This window comes from Ursus arctos, chromosome Y, assembly GCF_023065955.2.
Source record: "Ursus arctos isolate Adak ecotype North America chromosome Y, UrsArc2.0, whole genome shotgun sequence".
NCBI classification, from domain to species: domain Eukaryota; kingdom Metazoa; phylum Chordata; class Mammalia; order Carnivora; family Ursidae; genus Ursus; species Ursus arctos.
The window spans coordinates 24,470,499-24,492,246 of record NC_079874.1 but is presented as its reverse complement, the minus strand read 5'-3'; the positions used below and the strand labels follow the sequence as shown (position 1 = coordinate 24,492,246).

At 50.9% G+C, this 21,748-nt stretch overlaps 1 protein-coding gene across 5 annotated transcripts in view; it reads left to right on the top strand.

Moving 5' to 3' along the window:
- LOC113240750 (F-box-like/WD repeat-containing protein TBL1X) overlaps positions 1 to 21,748 on the top strand; it is a 213,486-nt gene that overhangs the window by 152,497 nt on the left and 39,241 nt on the right. For 4 of the 5 annotated variants that reach the window (XM_057315607.1, XM_048217516.2, XM_057315605.1 and 1 more), the window contains one exon: positions 11,892 to 11,999. The exons of the other annotated variant lie outside the window; for it this stretch is intronic. In XM_057315607.1, the coding sequence (XP_057171590.1) occupies positions 11,942 to 11,999 (58 nt within the window). In that variant the 5' untranslated portion in view covers positions 11,892 to 11,941. The remainder of the gene's footprint in view (positions 1 to 11,891; positions 12,000 to 21,748) is intronic. 5 annotated transcript variants of the gene reach the window in all.

Below are 21,748 nucleotides of genomic sequence, written 5' to 3'. Positions count from 1 at the left end.
ATTGTATGGTTTACCACATTCTGTTGCAGATCGCTCATCAGTTGGTGGACATTTGCGTTGTGTTTACCTTTCGGTTATTATGAACCATCATTATTCATATTACTGCTGTTCTGAACGTTGTGTACAGGTTTCTGTGCAGACGTCTTCTCCATTTGTGTTGGGTCTATGTCAGGGAGTAGCAGTGATGGGCTGCATGGTGACTGTGTTTCACGTTTACTGAGCTGCCAGGCTTTTTCATCAGTCCGTACTTTTTGAAATGGAGTTGAACCATCTTCCGAATGTCAGAGGGACGACGGGAGAGGGCTGTCGGTCCTCGGTGTTTCGGCTGGGAGTTCACTCAGTACGGAGGGAACAGAAGCTTCCATTGAGTGGAGCACACGTTGAATTCCTACTGTGTGGGAGGCGCTGGTGTGGAGCTTTAGAGATGACTTTGGAGCTTGGGCTTTGAGCCACGGCAGAGCGTGGCGGTGGTGTTTCCTGCTCTCGGGGTTCAGGGGCTGCTTTGTTCCTGAGGACGTGCGCACGTTGGGGCATGCCCTGCAGGTCAGCGGGCGGGCGGCTTCACGCTGCGGACAGACAAGGCAGACGGTTGTCCAGTGTAGAAACGGGACACGCTTCGGTAGGGCTGGCAGAACCAGAGCAAGGGCAGCATTTTCTGTCACAGGCCGGAGAGTAAGTCACTGAGGCTTCGTGGGCCAGCCGGCCTCTGTTACAGCCGCTCGGCTCTGCCGCTCTCGTGTAGAAACAGCCGTCCATCGTACGTAAATGAGTGGACACGGGTGAGTGCCAATAAAACTTTATTGACGGACACTGGAATTTGAATGGCAGATCGGTTTCATGAGTCATGAAATAGGATTCTTTTGATTTTCTTTTTCAACCATTTAAAAATATAAAGACTAGTCCTAGCTCGCAGGCCTGACGAGGGGAAGTAGCAAGAGGGGTTTGGCCCCAGGCCACCGTCTGCTGACTCTCACTAGAGGAACGCACCTGTTTGTCTCTGCCTCCCCGAACTTGGCTTTGTGAATTGGAGGGCATCTTGGGGTATAGCTCTGCGAGGCCCATGATGTGATTACGACAGAATCCAAACCGTGGTTACTTGGCAAAGGCCCTGCGGATGTTCAGGGAGCTACGAGTTGTAGGAATTTGAGGGCTGTCCTGCCCTGTCATGAGCAGCGGTCCTGGACTTGTGTACCCGCTTTCACTAAGGGTTCTCAGTCAGGGGCAAGCCCTCACCCCTTCCCAGGGGACATTCGGCCACGTCTGGACGCAGTTTGTAGGGGGACGGATGCTGCTGGCGTCTGGGGGGCAGAGGCCAGGATGCTGCTCCGCGTCCTACGGTGCACAGGACGCCCCGCCGCCGGGATGTAGCTGGTGCCGCGTGTCAGGAGCACCAAGATTGGCAGAGCCCACTCACTACCGCTGTCGGTATTTTGTTCTGTATGGTAAGTCTCACCAGCCTTGTGGTGAAATGACATGTAAGCTGCTGAGCATTTGATGATAAAACTGAGTTCCTGCATTTGCTGACATAAATAAGAGGGCCCTGGACTCTCATCTGATACTGAGGTTCTTAATATTTAAGTATTTTCTTTTTTTAAGATTTCATTTGAGAGAGAGTTAGCGAGCGAGAGAGAGCACGAGTGGGGCAGAGGGAGAGGGAGAAGCAGAGTCCCCGCGGATCAGGGAACCAAGGACCTGGGATCATGACCTGAGCCGAAGGCAGGTGCTTAACGCTTAACCGACTGAGCCACCCAGGCGTCCCTTCAAGTGTTGTTTTAAAAGGTGTTTTTCTTATTCATTTAAATTGAAGCATCAACCAGTGCTGTCTGTGAAGACAACACAGTGTCTCAGACACTGCATCGCCAGCCCGCGCGTCTTCCTCAAGTTCGTGGGAGGGCCTCATGTACGTTGTGGACAAGCTGTTTCCAATTTTTCCGTCTTAAAGATAATTGAATCTGTACATTGATTTACCGATGCACTGGAAGTATTAGCTCAAACCAACGTCATGGGAAAAGCAGTACTGTTCTGCGGAGGCCGTAACTGGCCGTGTCTCCAAGGCGGTCTGCTTTGCAGTCTGGGGCGCATGAGCTTGCACTGCAGTGTGTAGAGGGGAGGGGACGAGGAAAGGACAGTCCTGCTCTTTGTGCGTACATCGTCTGGCTCTTGTGACGCAGCCTGTCTGAGCAGCGGTTTGCTGTTACTAGCTTGAGCACTTTTAGGAAGGCTTCCTTCTGGGTCTTCCCCGTGGACGGGCCCAGACGTGTCAGTGAACAGGGTGGCCAGTTTGCACAGTTGGAGAGAGGACTCTGTGGCCACTTGGGAGGCACGCAGGCGGTTTTGGAGGTAACCCCAGGGACCGGACGCCTTTCCTGTCACGTCAGCATCGGCCATTGATGTGCACAAGGGCTTTGGATGAAGGCCCCCAGCCAGCCATGAATTAACCCAGAAGGGCGGCCAAGCGCAGAAAGGACCCTTTCTGAATGCCTCACCCTGGGGATGTTTTTTCTTCCGTGAAGAGCGGCTTTATTTTCCTAACACGAGCCCCTCCTCTGCTCTCCAGCCCTGTAGCCTCATTTCCTCCTTAGAAGCGCTGAGTCGTTCTCATGCAGATTATTTCTGGAGACACTGCCAGGTTTTAATTACATTTTAATGAATGTGAAAACAGTTCATGTTCATAGGAGAAGATTTGGAAAATAGGAAAAGCACACACGGAGAGAGAACTCTAGCGAAATTCCACCCCCAGAAGTAGATGGGAGACTTTTCGGAGGGTTATCTTCTGTGTGTGTGTATGTGTGTGTGTCTGTGTGTGTGTGTGTGTGTGTGTGTGTCTGTGTGTGTATGCAAAACAAAATTTGGCATCGTGCACGTTCCATCTTGAAACCTACTTATTTTCCTACATAACACTGTATCATGGACGTTTCCCTGGTCATGAAATACTCTTTCAAGGACTCCATCTTATTCTACTGGTTTATTCCCATATTTTAAATGGTAGTACTGTTGCTAAGACTCTAGTAATAAAATAATAGTTGTTTGATTATATTTATAATTTTGGGCCATCTGACTGCAAGTAAATAAATAAGTTTAGTGGAAATCTTATCTTTGGGGGGTGTCTTTTCTTACTGTAAAATAATAGACATCTACTCAGTGGTAAATGACGGAAAGTCCAAGAAAGTAAGCAACCAGCGTGAAACCCCGTTCATGTTTTCATGTGTTTTCCTCCCAGTATTTTCCACGTGTATATCTTCCCGTAATCGGGGTCAAACTGTAAATGCCATAATTTATTGAATCATGCTGTCATTGAACAGCAAAGTGTTTGCATAGCTACATGTTGTCTTAATGACACTTACGTAGGAGAAAGAGATAATGCAAAGTGATAAAGCGAGCCTCTTTCACCTCCAACGTAAGCTGGTCCCCAAGCAGATTTTAGAGAAGGACGGTATGGAAGTGTTATTACACGCATTAAAAATTTCATCTTCAGCTGACCACTGATTGTGTAAAAAAATAAACCTCGTTCCGTTGAAAGAGAGAAACACATCGCAAGGGAAACAAACAGGGAGGGTAGGACCCAGGACACTCGAGTCAGAACGTCCACGGAGAAACGCAGGAAGTGCCTTTTGTGGGATGAGGTCATTTCGAGCAGATTTTCCAGCTGCTCTGGCTCTCGGTCCTCAGGCGGCATGGAGACAAGTCGCAGAGAGCTGAGCCTTTTCCAGAAGATTACTTTAAGCCGTGGATTCTTCCAGCGTCAACGCCAGCGGGCGAGGAGGGACGAGAAATCAGACAAACTTTCTTCCATCCCCAGAGGAAAGGGCTGCTTTAAAAGAGTTCAGGAGACGATTTCACAATGGGGCAGATTGTTAGAAGAGAAGCTTTTCCCGCTAATGATGCTGGACGAGCACTGTTCTCCTCCTTTAATCCTGTGTGCTCTGCTCACTGTTTCGGGACAAGGCCCCCTCCTGTTGGCAAGACTCGGGCCCTTTCTGCCTTTCCCTTCCACGCCAACTCCCAAGTAGGTCTCTTGGGGTTACGACGTTTAAGGTAATTAAATGGCCATTCAGACTCTGTTGTTTTGGGGCGATCCCCTCCCTTCCTGGAGAATGCTAGCCTAGAAAACCCCGTAAGTACGTGCTAAATCGAATGAAACCCTTCAGCGACATTTCTCTGTGACTGAACTTTGCACTGATTTGGGAAGGGAACCGTGATTAATAGGACTTTCTGCCACCTCGAGATGCAGTTGCAAAAAGCAATACTATAAATAACTCATCTTCCGCTTCTCCGCGGCTTCAACCCCAAGTGCCCGAGCGTCCTGGAACGCTTCTGTTCGGTGGGGCGCTGTGCACACGTGCTCAGCCCTTGGCCCGCTGCCCCCACGTCTTCAGGCAGCTCCAGGAGGGGATGTTGTGGCTTTCCTTCGCTGTGGGGGGGGTGCTTCTCCCCTTCTCTCCCACTGAAGACCTCAGATCAACCTGATGGCAGGTGTCTCAGATCACAACTGGGTCAGGCCAGAAAGGACACGCGTGTGCACTCATTAAGAACCCGTTTGGGTTTTTGTTTTTTGTTGTTGTTTCCCATCTGTTTGAGGCCAAGGACGGTGTCCTGGTGCCACCACAGCTGTCTTTTATCCTGGAACTGGAGAGGTTGGGAAGCAGCACTGGAGTTCTCAGAACTGGAGTTGGGCACGGATGCCGTTCTGGAAACCCGCTAGATGTGGTGTCTCCGGATGGTGCTGGCTTTGACGGGTTTACACGTGCTGCTGGCGTGTTTGCAGACCACCGAGGAACCGTTCCCAGGGGACCAGCCCCGAGCCCGTTTGCTGAGGGTGTTGTGTCCCTCCGATGCCTCCAGAAGGCTTGCTTCACTCTCTTTGGGGACGTGCACCGTCGGCCGAATACGAGGAGTAGTTAGCAAGTCGTGGATCTCTGCTGTGCCTGAGGCCCTGCTCTGAGAATTTCTGTACAAACGCTGAATTCTCACAGCCTCTCCCGGGCGTAGGGCTGTCGTGATCCAACGTTAGGAGATGAGAAGCTGAGTCACGTAACCTGCCCGCCAACCTGGAGCTAGAAAGGGGTGGGGGTATGATGAAAAGTCAGACTGACTGGCTCTTAGTTCCCAGGCGCCCTGAATCCCACACATTTGTACCCTGACGGTTGTAGCCAGCGCAGGCATGTGCCTGCGAAAATCCTTCTTCCAGAATGAAGACAGGACACAGGCCAGCTTGCCTCACATGATAGACGTTAACGGCGTTTCACAGCAAACCGTAGCACAGACGGAGTTCTTCCTGCCCTGGGTCCAGGGCAGCGTCTGGTACATCGTACAAGGTCAAATTGTTCTTTACACAGCAGCCCCCCCCACACTCACACACATACACACACAGTCATACACTCATACAACACACACACACACACACACACCACACACGGCTCCTGTACTGCTTTTCTGTCTCCCTGTTCCCATCATCCTCCCCAGATGCTGTCTTCATCAGCAGGAATTTACGCTCCCCCTCTTCCAAAGTTTCCCTCCTTGGAACCCGGCCCCCCACTCCCCGTAATACTTTGTGTGGCTTATGGGGGGGCTTAAGTGTTGGCGCCTTTCATTATTTGCATAGAGATCTTACTAAACAGCTTAAAGGAAGAGGTGTGCGTGAGTGCGTGCGTGTGTCAGTGTGCGTATGAATGTGTTTAATTCCTAGTATTGCCAAAACACCATGCCTTGAATCTAGGAGATACTCGGTAATTTCTCCATTACCTCCTCATACCTCATTCTCCCCACACGCTTGCTTTCCTAAGAGGACTTTGTTGGAAATAGTGCACGGTGCTGAGAGCTCGGTAAAGCACGCAGCCAGAGTTAGGGCCGTGATGGGATTGGCAGCCCTGCGGCGCCTCTGAACAGACCCACGTCAGCCTCCCCATGTCCGGTGTGCCTGGCCTGTGTTCTCATTTCAAATATCTGAGTCTTTACTGGAGGGAAGGCAGGGTGAGGTGAAGTTAGGGAACTCACTCTTTACTGTGGGGTTGTTATTTCGGCTATTGAGTGGCGAGAAAGGCCTTCAAAACAGGGACTGGTGCACACGGGCCACGATGAATCGGCCTATTGAGTGTGAAGCCCAGAACCTCATCGGGCGGGGACGGTGGCCGAGTGCGTCTGCCAAGCATCTGCAGGAAAGGACTCTCTGGAAAGGGGACATGAGAGGTCATGAGGACCCAAGAGAAATGTCCTGTGGCCCCAGTATGCTGCCCCTTAAAATCAAACCGTTGGTCATTTCACGTTGTCCCATTTTCTTGACATGAAGCGTATAAATTAAAAATCAGACTGAGGAGTTCCCTGGAGGAATCCCAAATCATAGAGATGAAAAGTAGACTGAACAGAGGGTGCCAGGGACCAGGGGATGGGGGAAGTGGGGGGTTAGTGTTTAATGGAGTTCCAGTTTGAGAAGATGAGAAGGTTCTGGAAATGAACGGTGGGGATCGTTGTACAACAGTATGAATGTCTTTAACGAGTTGTACACTGAAGGGCTTATGAGTGTAAGTTATATGTTCTGTTTACCACATTCAAAACAAAAGAGCGAGAGACGGAGTGGAAATGTTCATGGAAATGTGACTTTTGTTTGTGTGATGTAGAGAACCCTGGCTGTCCTGTCCCCGAGTAGAACGTGGACAGACACAGAGCAGCCCACGCTCGGGGATTCACAGCCTTGCCTGACTTTCTCTTTTCCATCAGTAAGAGCTGTTTCATCTTTAAGCAGAGGCAGGAGTGGGGGGCTTGAGAAGTAACACGACCGTCGGAACTCCTCCTGTCGACGTGATATTTCATGACCGGTTATGGTAAAGACGAGCACGGGGGCACCTTCCTTCGGCCTTGGCTCGCGGACAGACTCAGAAGTGGCAGATGACCGGAGAGGCGGAATGTCCTTGCAGACGCTCCAACCAGACACGCTGAGTGGGGACTCCCTCCCCTCCCCGCTGACCGCTGCTGCCCTCGGAGACCTTTCAGTGCCATGAATACCAGTGTGCTTCTCTACACTCAGTTGCACAGCACAACCCTGGGTGGAAATCCATCGTTTTCTCCTCCCATCCTGTGAAATTTAGGTCTGGTCGTGGAGGAAACAGGATAGGGAACTTCACTTCCCACGCTTATGAGGGGACGTTGGTAACTTTTGCCAAGCAAAGATCAGCCATTTTACTCACTGGTGTCAAAAAAGTAAAGTGGACCCATCAGACCCACCACCACCACCGCTTTCAAGCAGGTTGCTTAGAGGTGTTGCAACTGTAAACACCCTGTGAACTGTTGTGGGTTTCTCCTGACTGCAGTGCAATCAAACCCAGTGAGATGAGGGGTGCCTGGGTGGCTCAGTCGGTTGAGCGGTTGGGCGTCTGCATTTGGCTCAGCTCATGATCCCAGGGTCCTGGGATTCAGCTCCATGTTGGGCTCGCTGCTCAGCGGGGAGTCTGCTTCTCCCTCTGCCCCTCTCCCCTGCTCGTGCTCTCTGTCTCATATAAATAAATAAAATCGTGCAAGAAAAAAAAAAAACCCCAAGGAGTTGAAATGGATTAAGTATTGCTGTTAGGGGCGCCTGGGTGGCACAGTGGTTAAGTGTCTGCCTTCGGCTCAGGGCGTGATCCCGGCGTTCTGGGATCGAGCCCCACATCAGGCTCCTCTGCTATGAGCCTGCTTCTTCCTCTCCCACTCCCCCTGCTTGTGTTCCCTCTCTCTCTGGCTGTCTCTGTCTCTGTTGAATAAATAAATAAAATCTTTTAAAAAAAAATGTATTGTTGTTAGTTCAAAGAATGTTCTCGTGTTTGTGTTGAAACAGTCTAAAAATATACACGTATATTGTAAATGCATTTCCTTCACTGGTTACTGTAAATCCCCTTTTTTTTTTTGAGTTAGGTTTTATATTTATTTAGTTATTTTAAAGATTTTACATATTTATTTGAGAGAGAGCGAGATCGAGAGAGAGACCACCAGCAGCGGGGAGATGGAGAAGCAGGCTCCCCGCCAAGCAGGGAGCCTGACGCAGGGCTCGATCCCAGGACCCTGAGATCATGATTTCAGCCGAAGGCAGACGCTTCACCAACTGAGTCACCCAGGCGCCCCTTTATTATTTTTCTAAAAGATTTATGTATTTATTTTAGAGAGAGCACTCGCGCACATGTGTGCCTGAGGAGGGGCCGAGGGCAGAGGGAAGGAAATTCAGGGAGACTTCTTGCTGAGCACGAGCTGGACATGGGGCTCAATCTCATGGCCCAGATCATGACTGGAGCCAAAATCGAGTTAGAGGCTCCACTGACTGAGGCTGCCTGGCCCCCCTGGAATTAGGTCTTAAAAAAAATAATCCTTTAAAAGCTAGTTAAGAAGTTGTTCAGTTGTGGGGGAGGTGTGATCCAATTACTCTGTTTTCAAAAATTAAACGATGTCATTGACGTAGAACAGCCAGGGGGACATAGGACGAGAGTTGTGGACCAGATGACATTTCACCTGGTTCTCTTGCAGGCCAAGGCTGGTTTCTGTTTTCTTTTCTCCGCTGCGTTCAAATCAAAAAGCCTTTAAGGGGCGCCTGGGTGGCACAGCGGTTAAGCGTCTGCCTTCGGCTCAGGGCGTGATCCCGGCGTTGTGGGATCGAGCCCCACATCAGGCTCCTCTGCTATGAGCCTGCTTCTTCCTCTCCCACTCCCCCTGCCTGTGTTCCCTCTCTCGCTGGCTGTCTCTATCTCTGTCAAATAAATAAATAAAATCTTTAAAAAAAAAAAATCAAAAAGCCTTTAAAAAGTGAACAGTGTACTGGGAGAAGCGTATCCTAACTTATAAATTTAGAGAGAACCTCAGTCTATGATCAGGAAACAGGAGAGCCAGAGCTGAAGCAGAAGTTTCCTAGCTGCAGGAAATGATGGTGCGTAAAGGAAAAGAGGAACAAAGCATTCCCCCATTCTTGGTGTGTTGAGGAGGCTCCAGAATCCTGCGTGAACGCCGTGCAGACACCTGGGCTCATTGCAGACACTCGTGGCTGGCGAAGGAGAACCTGGCTCTTGGGGTGCTGGGACCTTTTCTCCTTAGAAAACAAAACGGATCTGGATGCTGAAGAAAGAAATCGGAATTTTCTAATGAAACTGCTGATAATTTTGCAGAAAGATTTGACACGGGCTATCTGGAAAAGCCTGGCTCTTATGGTGCATTTTAAATGATCACTTTTAGTAGCCTGGCTGTGTCATAAGCAGCATCTGTGAGCTGGCCCCACATGGCCCTGCGTTTTTGTAAATGCAGTTCCTCTCAGACACAAGATGCTGATTTTTCTTCTCCAGAGAAAACCAGCAGTTTTGCCATTTGGGACATTTGGCAACGTCTGGCAACGTTTTTGATCATCACAACTCTGGGGGAGGGGGTTGTGCTGGCCTGCAGCGGGCAGAGGCCAGGGAGGCTGGTCAGCGTCCCACGGCGTCCGGGTCAGCCTCAGAACGAGGATCATCTGCCCCCCAATGTCAAAAAGTACCGATGCTAAGAGCCCGTTAGACTTTACTTATTTCTAAGCACCCAACCTGACGGAAAAAGAGAATGGAGCCGGGGTGGTGTGTGTCATTTCAGGCTGCTGTGACAACGTAGCCCAGACGGGGCAGCTAGACATTCTGTCCTTGCAGCTCGGGAGGAGGGAAGGCTGAAATCAAGGCGCTGGCAGATTCCGTATCTCGTGAGGATCCACTTCCTGTTTCCCAGATGGGCCTCTGCTCATTGTGTCCTCGCTTGGCGGAAAGACCAAGAGCTCTTGGAGGGTCTCCCTTACAAGGGCGCTAATCCCACTCACGAGGGCCCCACCCTCATGACCTGATCACCTGCGCGAGGCCCAGCCGTTCACCATAGAGTGAATTCCTCCTGTAACTGACTCGTCGTTACTGCCCGTGTAACGTCTCCAGAAGTCTCTTCAGCGTTAGCGTTCTGTGATATGTGTTTTTGTTATTGTTTACGCCCTCTCAGATAATGTTTTTTTTTCACCTGGTTATGCTCAGATTTCATAATTTTTTATTTAGTCTCTGATATTTTCCTGACACTGTCTTATGAATGAATTCCCCAGGATGCAAACCAATCTCAGGACAGATCTATATTTTGATTGTCAGCTTTTCTTTTCAGTATATACACAAGTACAGACTATCAGCAAAGTAGCTGAAGAAGATAAGCGTTCTTGAGTGGCAAAATCCTGGTAACTCAGGTGAGAATTGCAGTGACCCAAGAGACAGCATGTTCGTTCTTCACTGAGGCCTAATGATGGCCACACATTTCTGCAGCACCTGGAAACAATACATTTCTCTGGGTCCCGAGTCCGGGCCCCCCTTTGCTGGATTCCCTGCTCAGGGCCTCACAGGCTGCAGATAAGGTGCTTGCTGGGCTGCATTGGCATTTGGAGCTTGGGCGGAGGGGAGGAGGTTGTCTTCCTAGCTCATTTGTTGGCAGAATTTCAGTTCCTTGTGGTTGTAGGACTGTTGTACAGAGCTTCCTGCGGGCTGTCCCCAGTTCCGTGGGCGGTTCACACGATGACAGCCTTCATCTTCGAGGCCAGTAGGGCAATGTCTCCCTTCAGGCCACTAAGACAGGATCTTATATGATACAATAATGAGGAGAATGACATCTGGTCACCCTTGCCATAGGACATAACCTAAGGAGTAGAGTGACATCCCGTCCTTTGGTGTATTCCGTGGGGCAGAAGTGAGTCACAGGTCTTGCCCACATGTGAGAGGGGATCTTACCAGGGTGGGGCTCACTGGGTATGTCCCCTACAGCGGCCTTTTGTGTGATTCCTTGAAGGTCTGCTTCGCCCTTTTATCTTTATTCTAAATAAACAAAAAGTTAATTCTCATGTAATGATGAAAGTTCTGCCACCAGTAAAAATGCCTGAAAATGTATGGTGTAGGGTCTGAAGACAGTTCCCCAACAGCTAAAAATGTTTGGTGTTGGTGACCTCGCTGAACGGGGTCATGGCCTTTCTTGGCTTCGGCTGTTTTCGGAGTGAATGCTCTTGTTGGTGTGTGCATTCTAGTTTGTTGGTGTATAAGACGAGTTGTGCTTGCTTGATTGACCTCCCTCCCCTCCCCTCCCCTCCCCCTCCCCCTCGCTCTCCTCTCCTCTCCTGGGGCTCGCTTGCTCTTATGGTCACTAGGATCACTGTGAAGGAAATCAGATTCTCTCTTTGGTTGCTCTGTGTTCGTGCTCCATCTTCCTGAGACTTGGCTTCTTTATAGAAATGATGTCGAGGAGACATGTACACTTCACTCCTCACTCGTGTGTGTTTCCCTTCTCAGTGCTGCCTACGGCCTGTACATAGAGTGACCGTCGGTTTTATCGCTTAAACTTTATGAGTGAAAGGTACTGTGGCTAATTGCTTTTCTAGAACAACAGGCAAAATCTGGTCCATGTGGTCACCTGCCTTAGGGGTGTTGACGTGACTTCTGGTCTACTCACTAATCTCCTCTGCCTGGAAAAGCGCTTAGTGTCCTATCCACCCAAGCTCGTCAGACAGCACTTCAGGATTCCGTGCATGCTCATTACCAAATCCATTGTGATCACGATGCACATGTGATTTTTATTGAATAAAAAGTTGGGTTTTGTTTTCGTTTTCCGTTGCCCCTGAATTTGTCATTAGTGTGGTTTATCCCTGACCCTATCCCAGCCTTATAAAATACACCAGTGCCTTATTCTTTTTTCATGTTTTTGAAACTTTTCTCCTGAATGTATATATTTTATAAATATTTTATATATATATATATATATAACGAAATTATAGTTATCTTCATGGTGATACCATCATACTGTCATGGGTATGGCTTTTTTAGTCCTCTCAAGAAAGAATACAGGGACAAAAAAACGGGCAGTGTTTCAAAACGCTCTTCCCACTTCTTCTTGTCGTCTCACAGAGGGTGGCTCCCGCATCGTACGGACCTCATCGCCGCGAGGTGAGGCTAAGATGAGCATAACCAGTGACGAGGTGAACTTCCTGGTGTATCGCTATCTCCAGGAGTCAGGTAAGAGGCTTGGGTTTCTGTCAGCTGGAAACCCATCTGCAGTATGCCACATGCGCAACCACCCACCAGTGATCGGAAAACCAGGCTAGAAAAGAAGAGCAGGTGACGTTCTTAGTGAGAGCGTTGAAGGAGATGGGTGGGGTGGGATGGGGCTTGTGTTCTGTCTTCCCTTGCTCTTTCTGCCCGGATGAGATCAGATTGCAGTTAAGGTCAAGAGCAGTTGGGACGGACATGGAAAGGGCGTTAATGGATGGGCTGGTGTGTCTTCATGCTGTCTGTATCTATGAATCTCTCAGATTTAAGACCACTCATCTTTGGAGCTCCTAAACCACACCCCACCGGGGGCCCTTGGCAGTTTCCCAAAACGTACGCATGGTTCCGGTTTCTTCCAACACTTGTGACTGTGACCAAGACGTGACTTGACGATAAGCACTGGACAGGCCCGATGTGTGCTCCCTATCGACAGGGTAGACCTTGGGAATAGCAGCTGGCATCCTCAGGGGGCAGGGAACGGGGTTGACAAGAGCCCGAGGCCCCGGGTCTGGCCTGGTTTTGTCACAGAACAAAGGGAAGTCCTTGGACGCCTCCGAGCCCGGATCCACGCATTAGACAGTGTCGCAGCTGCCCCCCACTGACACAGCCTCCACACGGTTTACTGGGTAGCTTGTGGGTGCTTTTTACATTCTCAAGACTCCTAATTCTTTTTTTAATTAATGTTATTAGATTTTTAATTAATTTCTAAAGCGAATATTGTCTTTAAACTTTTAAAACTTCAAAATATTTCATTAGAGATGCTCAAAATGACATGTATGAAGAACATTGTTGTCAGCACCTATCCGCCCAAATTAAGAACTACAGCATTTCCAGAGCCCGAGGGATGCCCGTGTTCGACTCTCCGGTGCTGTCCCCTTTCTCTTCTCAGTGCTGACTGCCCGCCTCCCCCAGGTTTGGTGTGTGTTGTCCCCATGCACTTACTGTGCACACGGTCTCTTCCTAAGCAGCGTAGGCCCTGAGGTATTAGTTCGTGACGGCCGCTGTAAGGAAGGACCACAGACTGGGGCCACGGCTCGAACAGAAATACGTTGTCTCAACGTTCTGCAGGACCGGAGTCCAAATTCAAGGTGTGGGCGGTGTGGGTTCCTTCTGAGGCCGTGAGGGAGTCTGTTCCGTGCCTGTCTCCCCACTTGTGGGGGGTTGCCCCCCATCGTTGCTGCTCCACGGCTTGTGGAGGCATCACGCCTGTGTCAGCCTTCATCGTCACCCGGCTTTCTCCCCGTGTGCTGCTCCCTCTGTCCGAATTTGTCACGTTTCTCCTTCTTATAGATCCTTCTCTCCAGGATCCTTTCCTTTTGGAGACATTCCTCCTGGATTAGGGCCTCACCAGACTGCAGTATAACCTAATCTTAACGCATTACATCTGCAGTGACCCCGTTTCCAAATGAAGCCACTCTCGGAGCTGAACCGGGGGCCTAGGACTTGAACCTAGGAATTTGGGGCAGAACACAGTGCAACCCATAATTCTCAGTCTTGTGCGTTATTTAAACTTTATACACTTGGTATCCTATCATTTATGTTCTGCAACTTGATTTTTCAAAAAGGAAACCCGTCCGTGGGCCTCCACCTTCCAGAGACACATGGACGAGTTTGAGGGAAAACCAGCTCGTGAGCCCCTGGGTCTGGGCTCTCCCAGAGTTAGCCTGGAAGGCTGAGCTGGGTGGGGGTTACGTCCAGACCACATGGCTCAGGCTCTGACCCCCGAACAAGTTATTTACCCCACTGGAGCCTCCCCTCCCCTGCAAAAAAAAAAAGTTATCGTGGGCAAAAGTAATGAAGAACAGTGGACACATAGTGTGTTACATACAAACACGTCTTCGCAGCCAGTCCTGGCTGTCCGTCCCTGGGGACCCAGCTAGCGTTTTCATGGAACGCGCACATTCTTTTTCCATATATATTACATCATTTGCATTGGCTGTTGCCCAACGTAGAATAAAAGAAATTGATAAAATGTGTATGACCTCAGCCCTGTGGGCCTGGGGAGTCAGTAGTACGGCTCTCATACCTTACTCCCCTGGGAAGTCGGGGGACCCGCTCACCTGGAGTGCAGGTGCTCCCCCGTGATGCAGCTGCGTGCTCCCCCGTGGACTTTCAGCAGGGAATTCGAGATTCCTTTCTGTGTGCACCCTTGTGCACAAAGATAGGAGGCACAAGTACGGTCAGAATGTGTGAAGAAATCACAAGCCGAAACTCAGGATAAGTAAATGATGTGAAAACCTTATGCAGAGCCTGGGTCGCCTGGAGTGAGGGTTTTCTCGGTTGGCTGGTCCCTGGGGCCCGAGGCCCGGTGGGGGCAGGAGCACCACTGGCCTCTTGGAATAAACACAGAAACCATCCCTCCCCCAGAAAGGCCATACTTTGTTTTCTCATGTTTGCTTGGATTGGGCTCCTGTTTGTTGATAAAGCTCTGTCACCAGGCAACTGAGGAGGGGAGTCGGGGGACAGGAGGATAGGCTTTCACCCCTGTGGATTTTGTGTCTGCGAGCCCCTGTCCTGCTTGTCCGAGTCCTTCCATACACGTGTTGCGTACGTCTTCCAGAAAGCCACGCCTGCGCCTTCCTCTAAGGACCGCGTGAGTCCTGGAGTGGCCTGGAGTCCCCCACGAGGACTTGTTCAAAAGCAGGAGGAGAGGAAATACCAAGAGGTCCTTTTGGGGTCGTTTTCTGTGTTTTTCTCAAATCCTCCAGTTTCGGCTCAGCACATATTTCTTGAGCGCCCACCCAGTGCAGAGAGCATCTTCTCAGCCTGTCGGTGTCTCCTTTCTAGCGGTGGGGGGGGCGGGGGCTCACAAATGAGCCCTGTGTTCCCACAGGTGACTCCTTCCTCCACTCCTCCCAGTCCGGCTTTCTCTGCCAGAGGTACCAGGAGTTCTGTGTTGCCAAGGCTTGGGCAGCAGGCCCCATCCTTATGCCTTGTGTGGAGGAAGGTGGGTGCGCAGGAGGGAGGGGCCGGGGATGGCCTCGCGGGACGCAGACAGCTGGTTCTCTGGTTCCTGCGCGCTTCGCCTCGCCGGTCGGGGGATAGCCCCGGAAGGTTCCAGCCCCGCTGCATGCGCGCAGCGAGGAGCTAGTTCCCTAGAACCCCGGGCGTTCCTGGTCCTGGTCACCCGAACTCAAGGGGAGAGCCGGCCTTCTGTACACCGAGCCACGGACGCCGTCCCTGGCCGTCCGTCTCCAGTACCGTCCGTCTGCATCCCACCGCCACGTCCTCTGTATCGGTGTGGGTGCCGTGAATCCCCCAAGGAACCTGTCTCTCCCCGAGAGCGGGAAGGCGGCGTGTTGAAGGTGACAGCTTCCTGGCTGGGAGAATCCAGGTCACACGTCTTCAAACTTGGGCAGAACCTCAAGGATGGGCTTGCTCGTGACTCTGCCCGCGAACGGCACCATCGAGGTCATCTTGGGTTGTGCTCTGGCCTTCCCCGGAGGGAGGAGGTAGATTCCACTGCAGAGGCGCGTCCCTCAACCTGCCAGGACGCGGCGATGTCGCCGTGACCGTCATTCACTGTGTGGAGCCGCGGGCTTGCCCGTAAAAGCGACTGGTGCATACCGTAGACTTGCGAGCTCTCTCCGTAACGGCCTCACGGCATTCTGAAGAAGAAAGTGCTGGTCGGCGAGCAAGGCTTGTGGACGAAGCAGGAGGCAGCTGGGACTGCCCGCTCTGGCGCCACAGTGGCCGCATCGGCTTGCGCCGGAGCTGGGGCAGCCCGGCTTTGCGGCTCAGACCTTGCTCTGCCGTATGGGGATTCACCACGTGGTCTCTATTGCCGAGTGTGCCACTCGTAGAGCAGGGCATTGCAGCGGGGTGCCCCCCCCAGCCCCCGGCTCGCCTCACCCCCCAAGACTGAGGGAACGAGGCAGCAGGGCGTAGGAATGGGGTTCAGCCTGCATAGGCTGGTGTGAGCAGCTCCTGCAAATACCGCATGAATCGCGGTTGTTTGCCGCTGCTGTTTTCTCCGTGTAGCGCGGGAGGCGGATGCCTGTTGCAAGTGCGTACGGAGAGTGGGAAATATCAGTGAGTCCCTGAAAGCCTGAGTGTTTCCTCTAGGGCTCCACCCCCAAATCCAAGTTACAAAGGAGATAATTCCTCCCAGACCCAATTGGGGAGGGATGCAGTGGACACGAAGTGTTGCTGGAGGCTGTCCTGTCGCACAAGCAGGAGGGTGGCCACCTGGCGTTGCCCAGGTCCTGGTGAAAGACCCGAAATGCACGGTATTGGCGGATTTGTCAGCAAAGTGTGTGTGTTACGTTGCGTCCGCAAGGCCAGCTACATGCCTTCTGGACGGAAAGATGGTCCGCAGACCTGGGTCCGTGTCACCATTGAGTCTTGAGAGGAGAGCCGAGCTGGGGGTTTAGAGCCAGATTTTCCCCAACAGTTAAATGGTGGCCACACTCTGTTTCCATGGTCTCATTCGGCAATCTCCGAGAAGGCCGATCTCACCCGTCCTGTGTTGCATCTGTGTTTTTAAATGAAGGTATAATTTTCACGCAGTAAAATTCAGCCTCTGTAGAATACGGGGTTAGAGTTTTTGCAAAACGTGTCTAGTCCACTAAAGCACCAGTCCCATCGAGATGGGAGAGAAGTCCATCACCCCTAAAACTCCGCCGGGCCCCTTTGTCATCAGAGCGTCTGCCCAGCGCAGCCCCTGGCCGCGACACTGTGAGGCCCATCCGTGGCGTTACGCCTGTGTGAGGCGTTGTCTCCATGGACTCAGGCTGCGTGCAGCCCTCGGAGTCTGGCTGCTGTGGCTCAGTGTTGTGCGCCTGGGATGCAGCCACGCCGTCGGACGCGTCACTGGTCGGTTCTTCGGTGCTAAGTCCTATTCCGTTGTAAGAATGCGCCGCAGTTGGCTTGTCCATTCTCCTGTGGAAGAACACTTGAGTTGTTTCCGGGTTTTGACCATCACGACTAAAGCTGCTAGAAACCTCTGTGTACAGTGTTCTTGTGAGAACATCGGTGTTCGTTGCTTTTGGGTGAGCAGCTAGGCGTGGGATTGCTGGCTCGTGTGCTGAGTGTGGGTTGAAGGTTATCAGAAGCCACTGCATCCTTCTCGGGGTCGCTGGGCAGCGAGGCACTCGAGGAGCATCAGTGGTTTTGTAGATGTGATCGGATGAGCGGTGCTGATTTGTGCTTAGTTGGGAGGTAGGTAAGAGGACGTCAGCCCCGGCAGACAGATCTGCAGGATACCGAGGACGCTTCATGCTTCCTCTTTGGGGTTAAAATTAGCCTTCTGGAACCTGTACGGAGTCATGGTTTCCGCCAGTGACTTTCACCGCGACCTGCTGAGTGAGAGAGCGTCCACAAATGGACCCTGTCTCCTGCTTCGGCAGTACAGCTCTGGACGTAAAAACAGACCGCTCCACCGCCTGGCCAGCCCTCCAGGGGAGGCGACTGGGCGTCGGGACTGGACGTGCGTCCCTCTGTGCGGGCTTCGGGGCAGAAAGCACGAGTCCTCCAGATCGGGCCCCACGTAGGGCAGCTGCTGAAATTCTGCACACTGCCTCGCTCACACCCCCACCTCGAGTTTGGGGACTGACCTCGGCAGCCCACGTAGAAGTGGAGGCTTCGTAAAACGGCTCGACGATCACTGCTGGTTCCGCTGGTGAAGAAGGAAGCGCAAGTGAGAAATTGTTTTGTCAGGTGGCGGGTATGTCACCCAGCTGTGTGGTCCCGAGGGCTGTCGTTTGACACATTTCAGGTAATAAAAGGAGCCTGTTGTTACGGGAGATGGTAAAAATTGATTTATCCTATCTTACAAATCACCGGGATGATGAACTTCTTTCTTCATGGGGAAGGGTTTCAGGTATGATTGCAAACTCCTTCTACACAGAACTTCTTTTCTGATTTGTCATGATTTGTCGTCGAGAGGCCGATTTATTATACATGTTTATTGCTTCCATTAACGTCACAATGCATGCATTATTCACAGAGGGGCATTGGCAGTTCCCTAAAACGAAAATCTGCGTCTTCGCCGGGTTCTGTTTTCCTCGAGAGCTGTGTCTGCACACGTGTTGACCGGCTACGCAGGAGTAGGCATGTTTCCTTGGATTTACATAATGTACACATAGTTCTGTATTATGTGTCATCCTTGGATAGTTCTAGATTATGTATCATCCAAAGACGGTAGTGAAATACTGTGTGCTCACACTTTGGGGGTTCCCAGCAGAACCGGGGTGCCATGTCTCATTCATTACGTGGAGCTTCTAGGCCGAGACAAATGGTAAAGCTTTGCTTGCCAGGTGCCAAGCAGCCTTCCATGCCCTGTGATGCCCCGTATAAGGTCAGCGTGGCTAGGATCTAAGGGGAGAGCAAGGGAGGCTTAGGGTGGCATTTTGTCTCCACAGCAAGCCCCAGCACAAAGCTAAAGGTCGTTCTGTTCTAAACACAGAGAGAACTCTTACTTTCTGGAAAGATTACGGAGTGGTTTCAGAACCATGCATGTGCACACAGCCGCTTCGTGGGGCCAGGCGGGGAAAGAATGTTTGGAGAAGAGCGAGCCACGCTGTGCTGCGTGAAGTAGCCGAGGTCCCTGTAGGGCTGAGGACAGGGCTGGGGGGGTGGGTCTCCTTCTGGGGGGGAGGGGCGCGGGGGGGAGCAAAGCAGCCCAGCTGTGTGCTCAGAAACAGTACGAGGGTACAGAGGTCCCTTCAGAAACAACACCAGGAGGTGACCTGGGGCCTTTAAAATGGTACTTTTTAAAGCCAGCCTGCCTGGGTTCAAGAAGGGTTTTCTGGGAATTGTAGTTCATCGGTGGAAGAAAACCTTTCTCTGAGGCCCTGTCTGCTGAGCTCGGGGCCATCAATTATGTCAGAACTGACTGTGCCCCTTCTCCTGGCCTCTTGCTGCATTTTCTTGGAATCTCTGCTTGGTTAGAGAGAGCGCGCGTGTCGTAAGGAGTGCCCTTTCCGGCTCCGCTCAGCGTCGCGGGTTCGTGAGCTGCCGTGGCAGCAGGGCTGTTGGCGGACGTCGTGGACAGAGGTGCTCCTTCCTGCAGAGGTGAGCTGCTGCCTTAGGGATGCATAGAATGTTCCGTCCGAAAATCGCAGTGGAGACAACCCCAGTGTCCCCGGGTGGACGAATGGATAAACGAAGTGTGTCGCGTCCCCACGATGAAACGCCATTCAGCCTTACAAGAGGAGGGACGTAACCCCAAAGAGACAGACGTAGTGAAGAGAAGGGCCATATGCACCCCAATGTTCATAGCAGCAGTGTCCACAATAGCTAAATCGTGGAAGGAACCGAGATGCCCTTCAACAGATGACTGGATTAAGAAGTTGTGGTCCATATATACAATGGAATATTACTCAGCTATCAGAAAGAACGATTTCTCAGCATTTGCTGCAACATGGACGGCACTGGAGGAGATAATGCTAAGTGAAATAAGTCAAGCAGAGAAAGACAATTATATGATTTCTCTCATCTATGGAACATAAAAACTAGGAAGATCGGTAGGGGAAGAAAGGGATAAAGAAAGGGGGGGTAATCAGAAGGGGGAATGAAGCATGAGAGACTATGGACTATGAGAAACAAACTGAGGGCTTCAGAGGGGAGGGGGTGGGGGAAATGGGATAGACCGGTGATGGGTAATAAGGAGGGCACGTATTGCATGGTGCACTGGGTGTTATACGCAACTAATGAATCATCGAACCTTACATCGGAAACCGGGGATGTACTGTATGGTGACTAACATAATATAATAAAAAATCATTAAAAAAAAAAAAAAAAAAGAGGGACGTTCTGACGCAGGCTGCGGCACGGATGCACTTGGAGGGCCTGATGCTGAGAGTCAGAAGCCAGATGCCAGGACGGACGCCGGACAAGTCGGCTGACACGAGGCACCCGGAGTCGTCAGAATGCACAGAGACAGGAAGCAGAACACAGGTTACTGGGGGCTCAGAGGGCGCGATGGGGACTTAGTGTTGAGTGGGGACACAGTTTCTGTTTGGGAAGCTGACAGAGTTCTGGAGATGCGCGGCGGTGGTGTTTGCCCAGCAGTGTGAACGTACTTAACGTCAGTGACCCGTGCACTCAGAAATGGCTAGAACGGTCCACTCTGTTACGTGTGTTTTACCACCATAAGTCACAGTGTTACAGGGAGGAGGTTTCGTGTAGAGATGACTCCAGAGTTTGGGGTCTCCAAAGGAAGGGAAGAAAGCACCTGAATTCCACATCGACATTATTACATTCAAGGGCTTTTTAATAGAACTGTACAGTCTTCCAGACAAGCCCTTGGCACACATGGTGTCATCTGTAAGCTGAATTGTTATCTGATAAAATCCAGTTATTAAAAAAAAAAAAAACAACTGGAAACAGCAGCTTCATTTGTAATGGCAGGATATTGGAAACTCCCCAAATGAGCCTCCGTGGGCGATCGGCTCCACGCACTGTGGTTGCAGACGCTGGGGTTCCTCTCAGCACTAAAAAGGAATGATCCCCAGCAGCTCCCTGACCGCCATCCATTAAATGCCAATAACACGCCCCCTCCCCTGTGTTGTCATGGCCAAGGATGTCTGTGGACTTTGCCAGAGGTCCCCTTGAGGGTGAACTCGCCCCCGGTTGACAACCACTGATGCATAGCCTTTAGCTCCGGGATGTTTTCCTTCCGGCGGGTTTTTATTGGTCAGTGGGGTTTTAATGGGATTCGGTTTCTTCACACTTTATCTTCTTGGGCTATATTTTGATTCCTTTTGCTGCAGATCTCAAATAGACTTTAACAGTGAGCAAAATGCAGTCCCCGTTTTTATTACATTTTTCCAGGGCACTTTTTCCCCTCGAGGAAGGCGGAAGTCTGCCAAAGCATCTCCAGCAGATAATTAAATAATTGGGAGTAGCAGACTTTCCATCTGATTTAAAAATAATAATAATAATTTTGGGGGGGCTCCCGGTGAGGAGGTTAGATAACCAGGAAAAGGGCGCTACTCTTAATATTTTGAATAATTTCTGTCTGCAAAAATGATGAAGCAGCTTTGCCCGCTCTAATCCCAGCATCTGACAAATCACGCGGTAGGCTCCGCTATGTTTCCTAGGACCGTGGAATGCCTTCTTATGCAAGACACATTTCCACAGATTCGGGAAATCATTTAAAAATGGTTCAGCTATCTTAATTTAAACAAAAGTTCAGGGCTTATTGTTCATCCGAGTCTCTAAAAATATATTTTGACTACAGAGGCACTTTTACATTGCTAATGTGTGTCCCTGTTTAAAGAGAGGATCTTTATGGAACAGTAAAGCCAAGCATTTCTTGGAGATCGTGGTCGCCTTTGCTTTAGAAATAATAAAGGAAAGTATTTGTTCCATCACATCATAGATAAGGAAGCCCCGAATGACATCTCCGCGTTGCTGCTGAGTGAAAGGACCTTTGAAGTCCTGTGGGACAGTAACAAGACCCACCTTCCTGTTTCCCACAGATGTGAGCAGCACGTGTGTGATGAGGCGTCAGGGCTCCCCAATACCACACTCAGACCCTACGATTCGCTCAAGGGAGTCACAGGATCAGAAACAGTTATATTCACGGTTAATTACCGCAGAAAGATCTAGATTATAATGGACAGCACATTGACTTTAATTTTTTTTAAAGAATTTATTGATTTATTTGAAAGAGAGCAGAACACGAGAGAGAGAACACAAGTAGGGGTGAGGAGCAGAGGGAGAGGGAGAAGTAGACTCCCTGCTAAGTAGGGAGCCCGATGTGGGGCTTG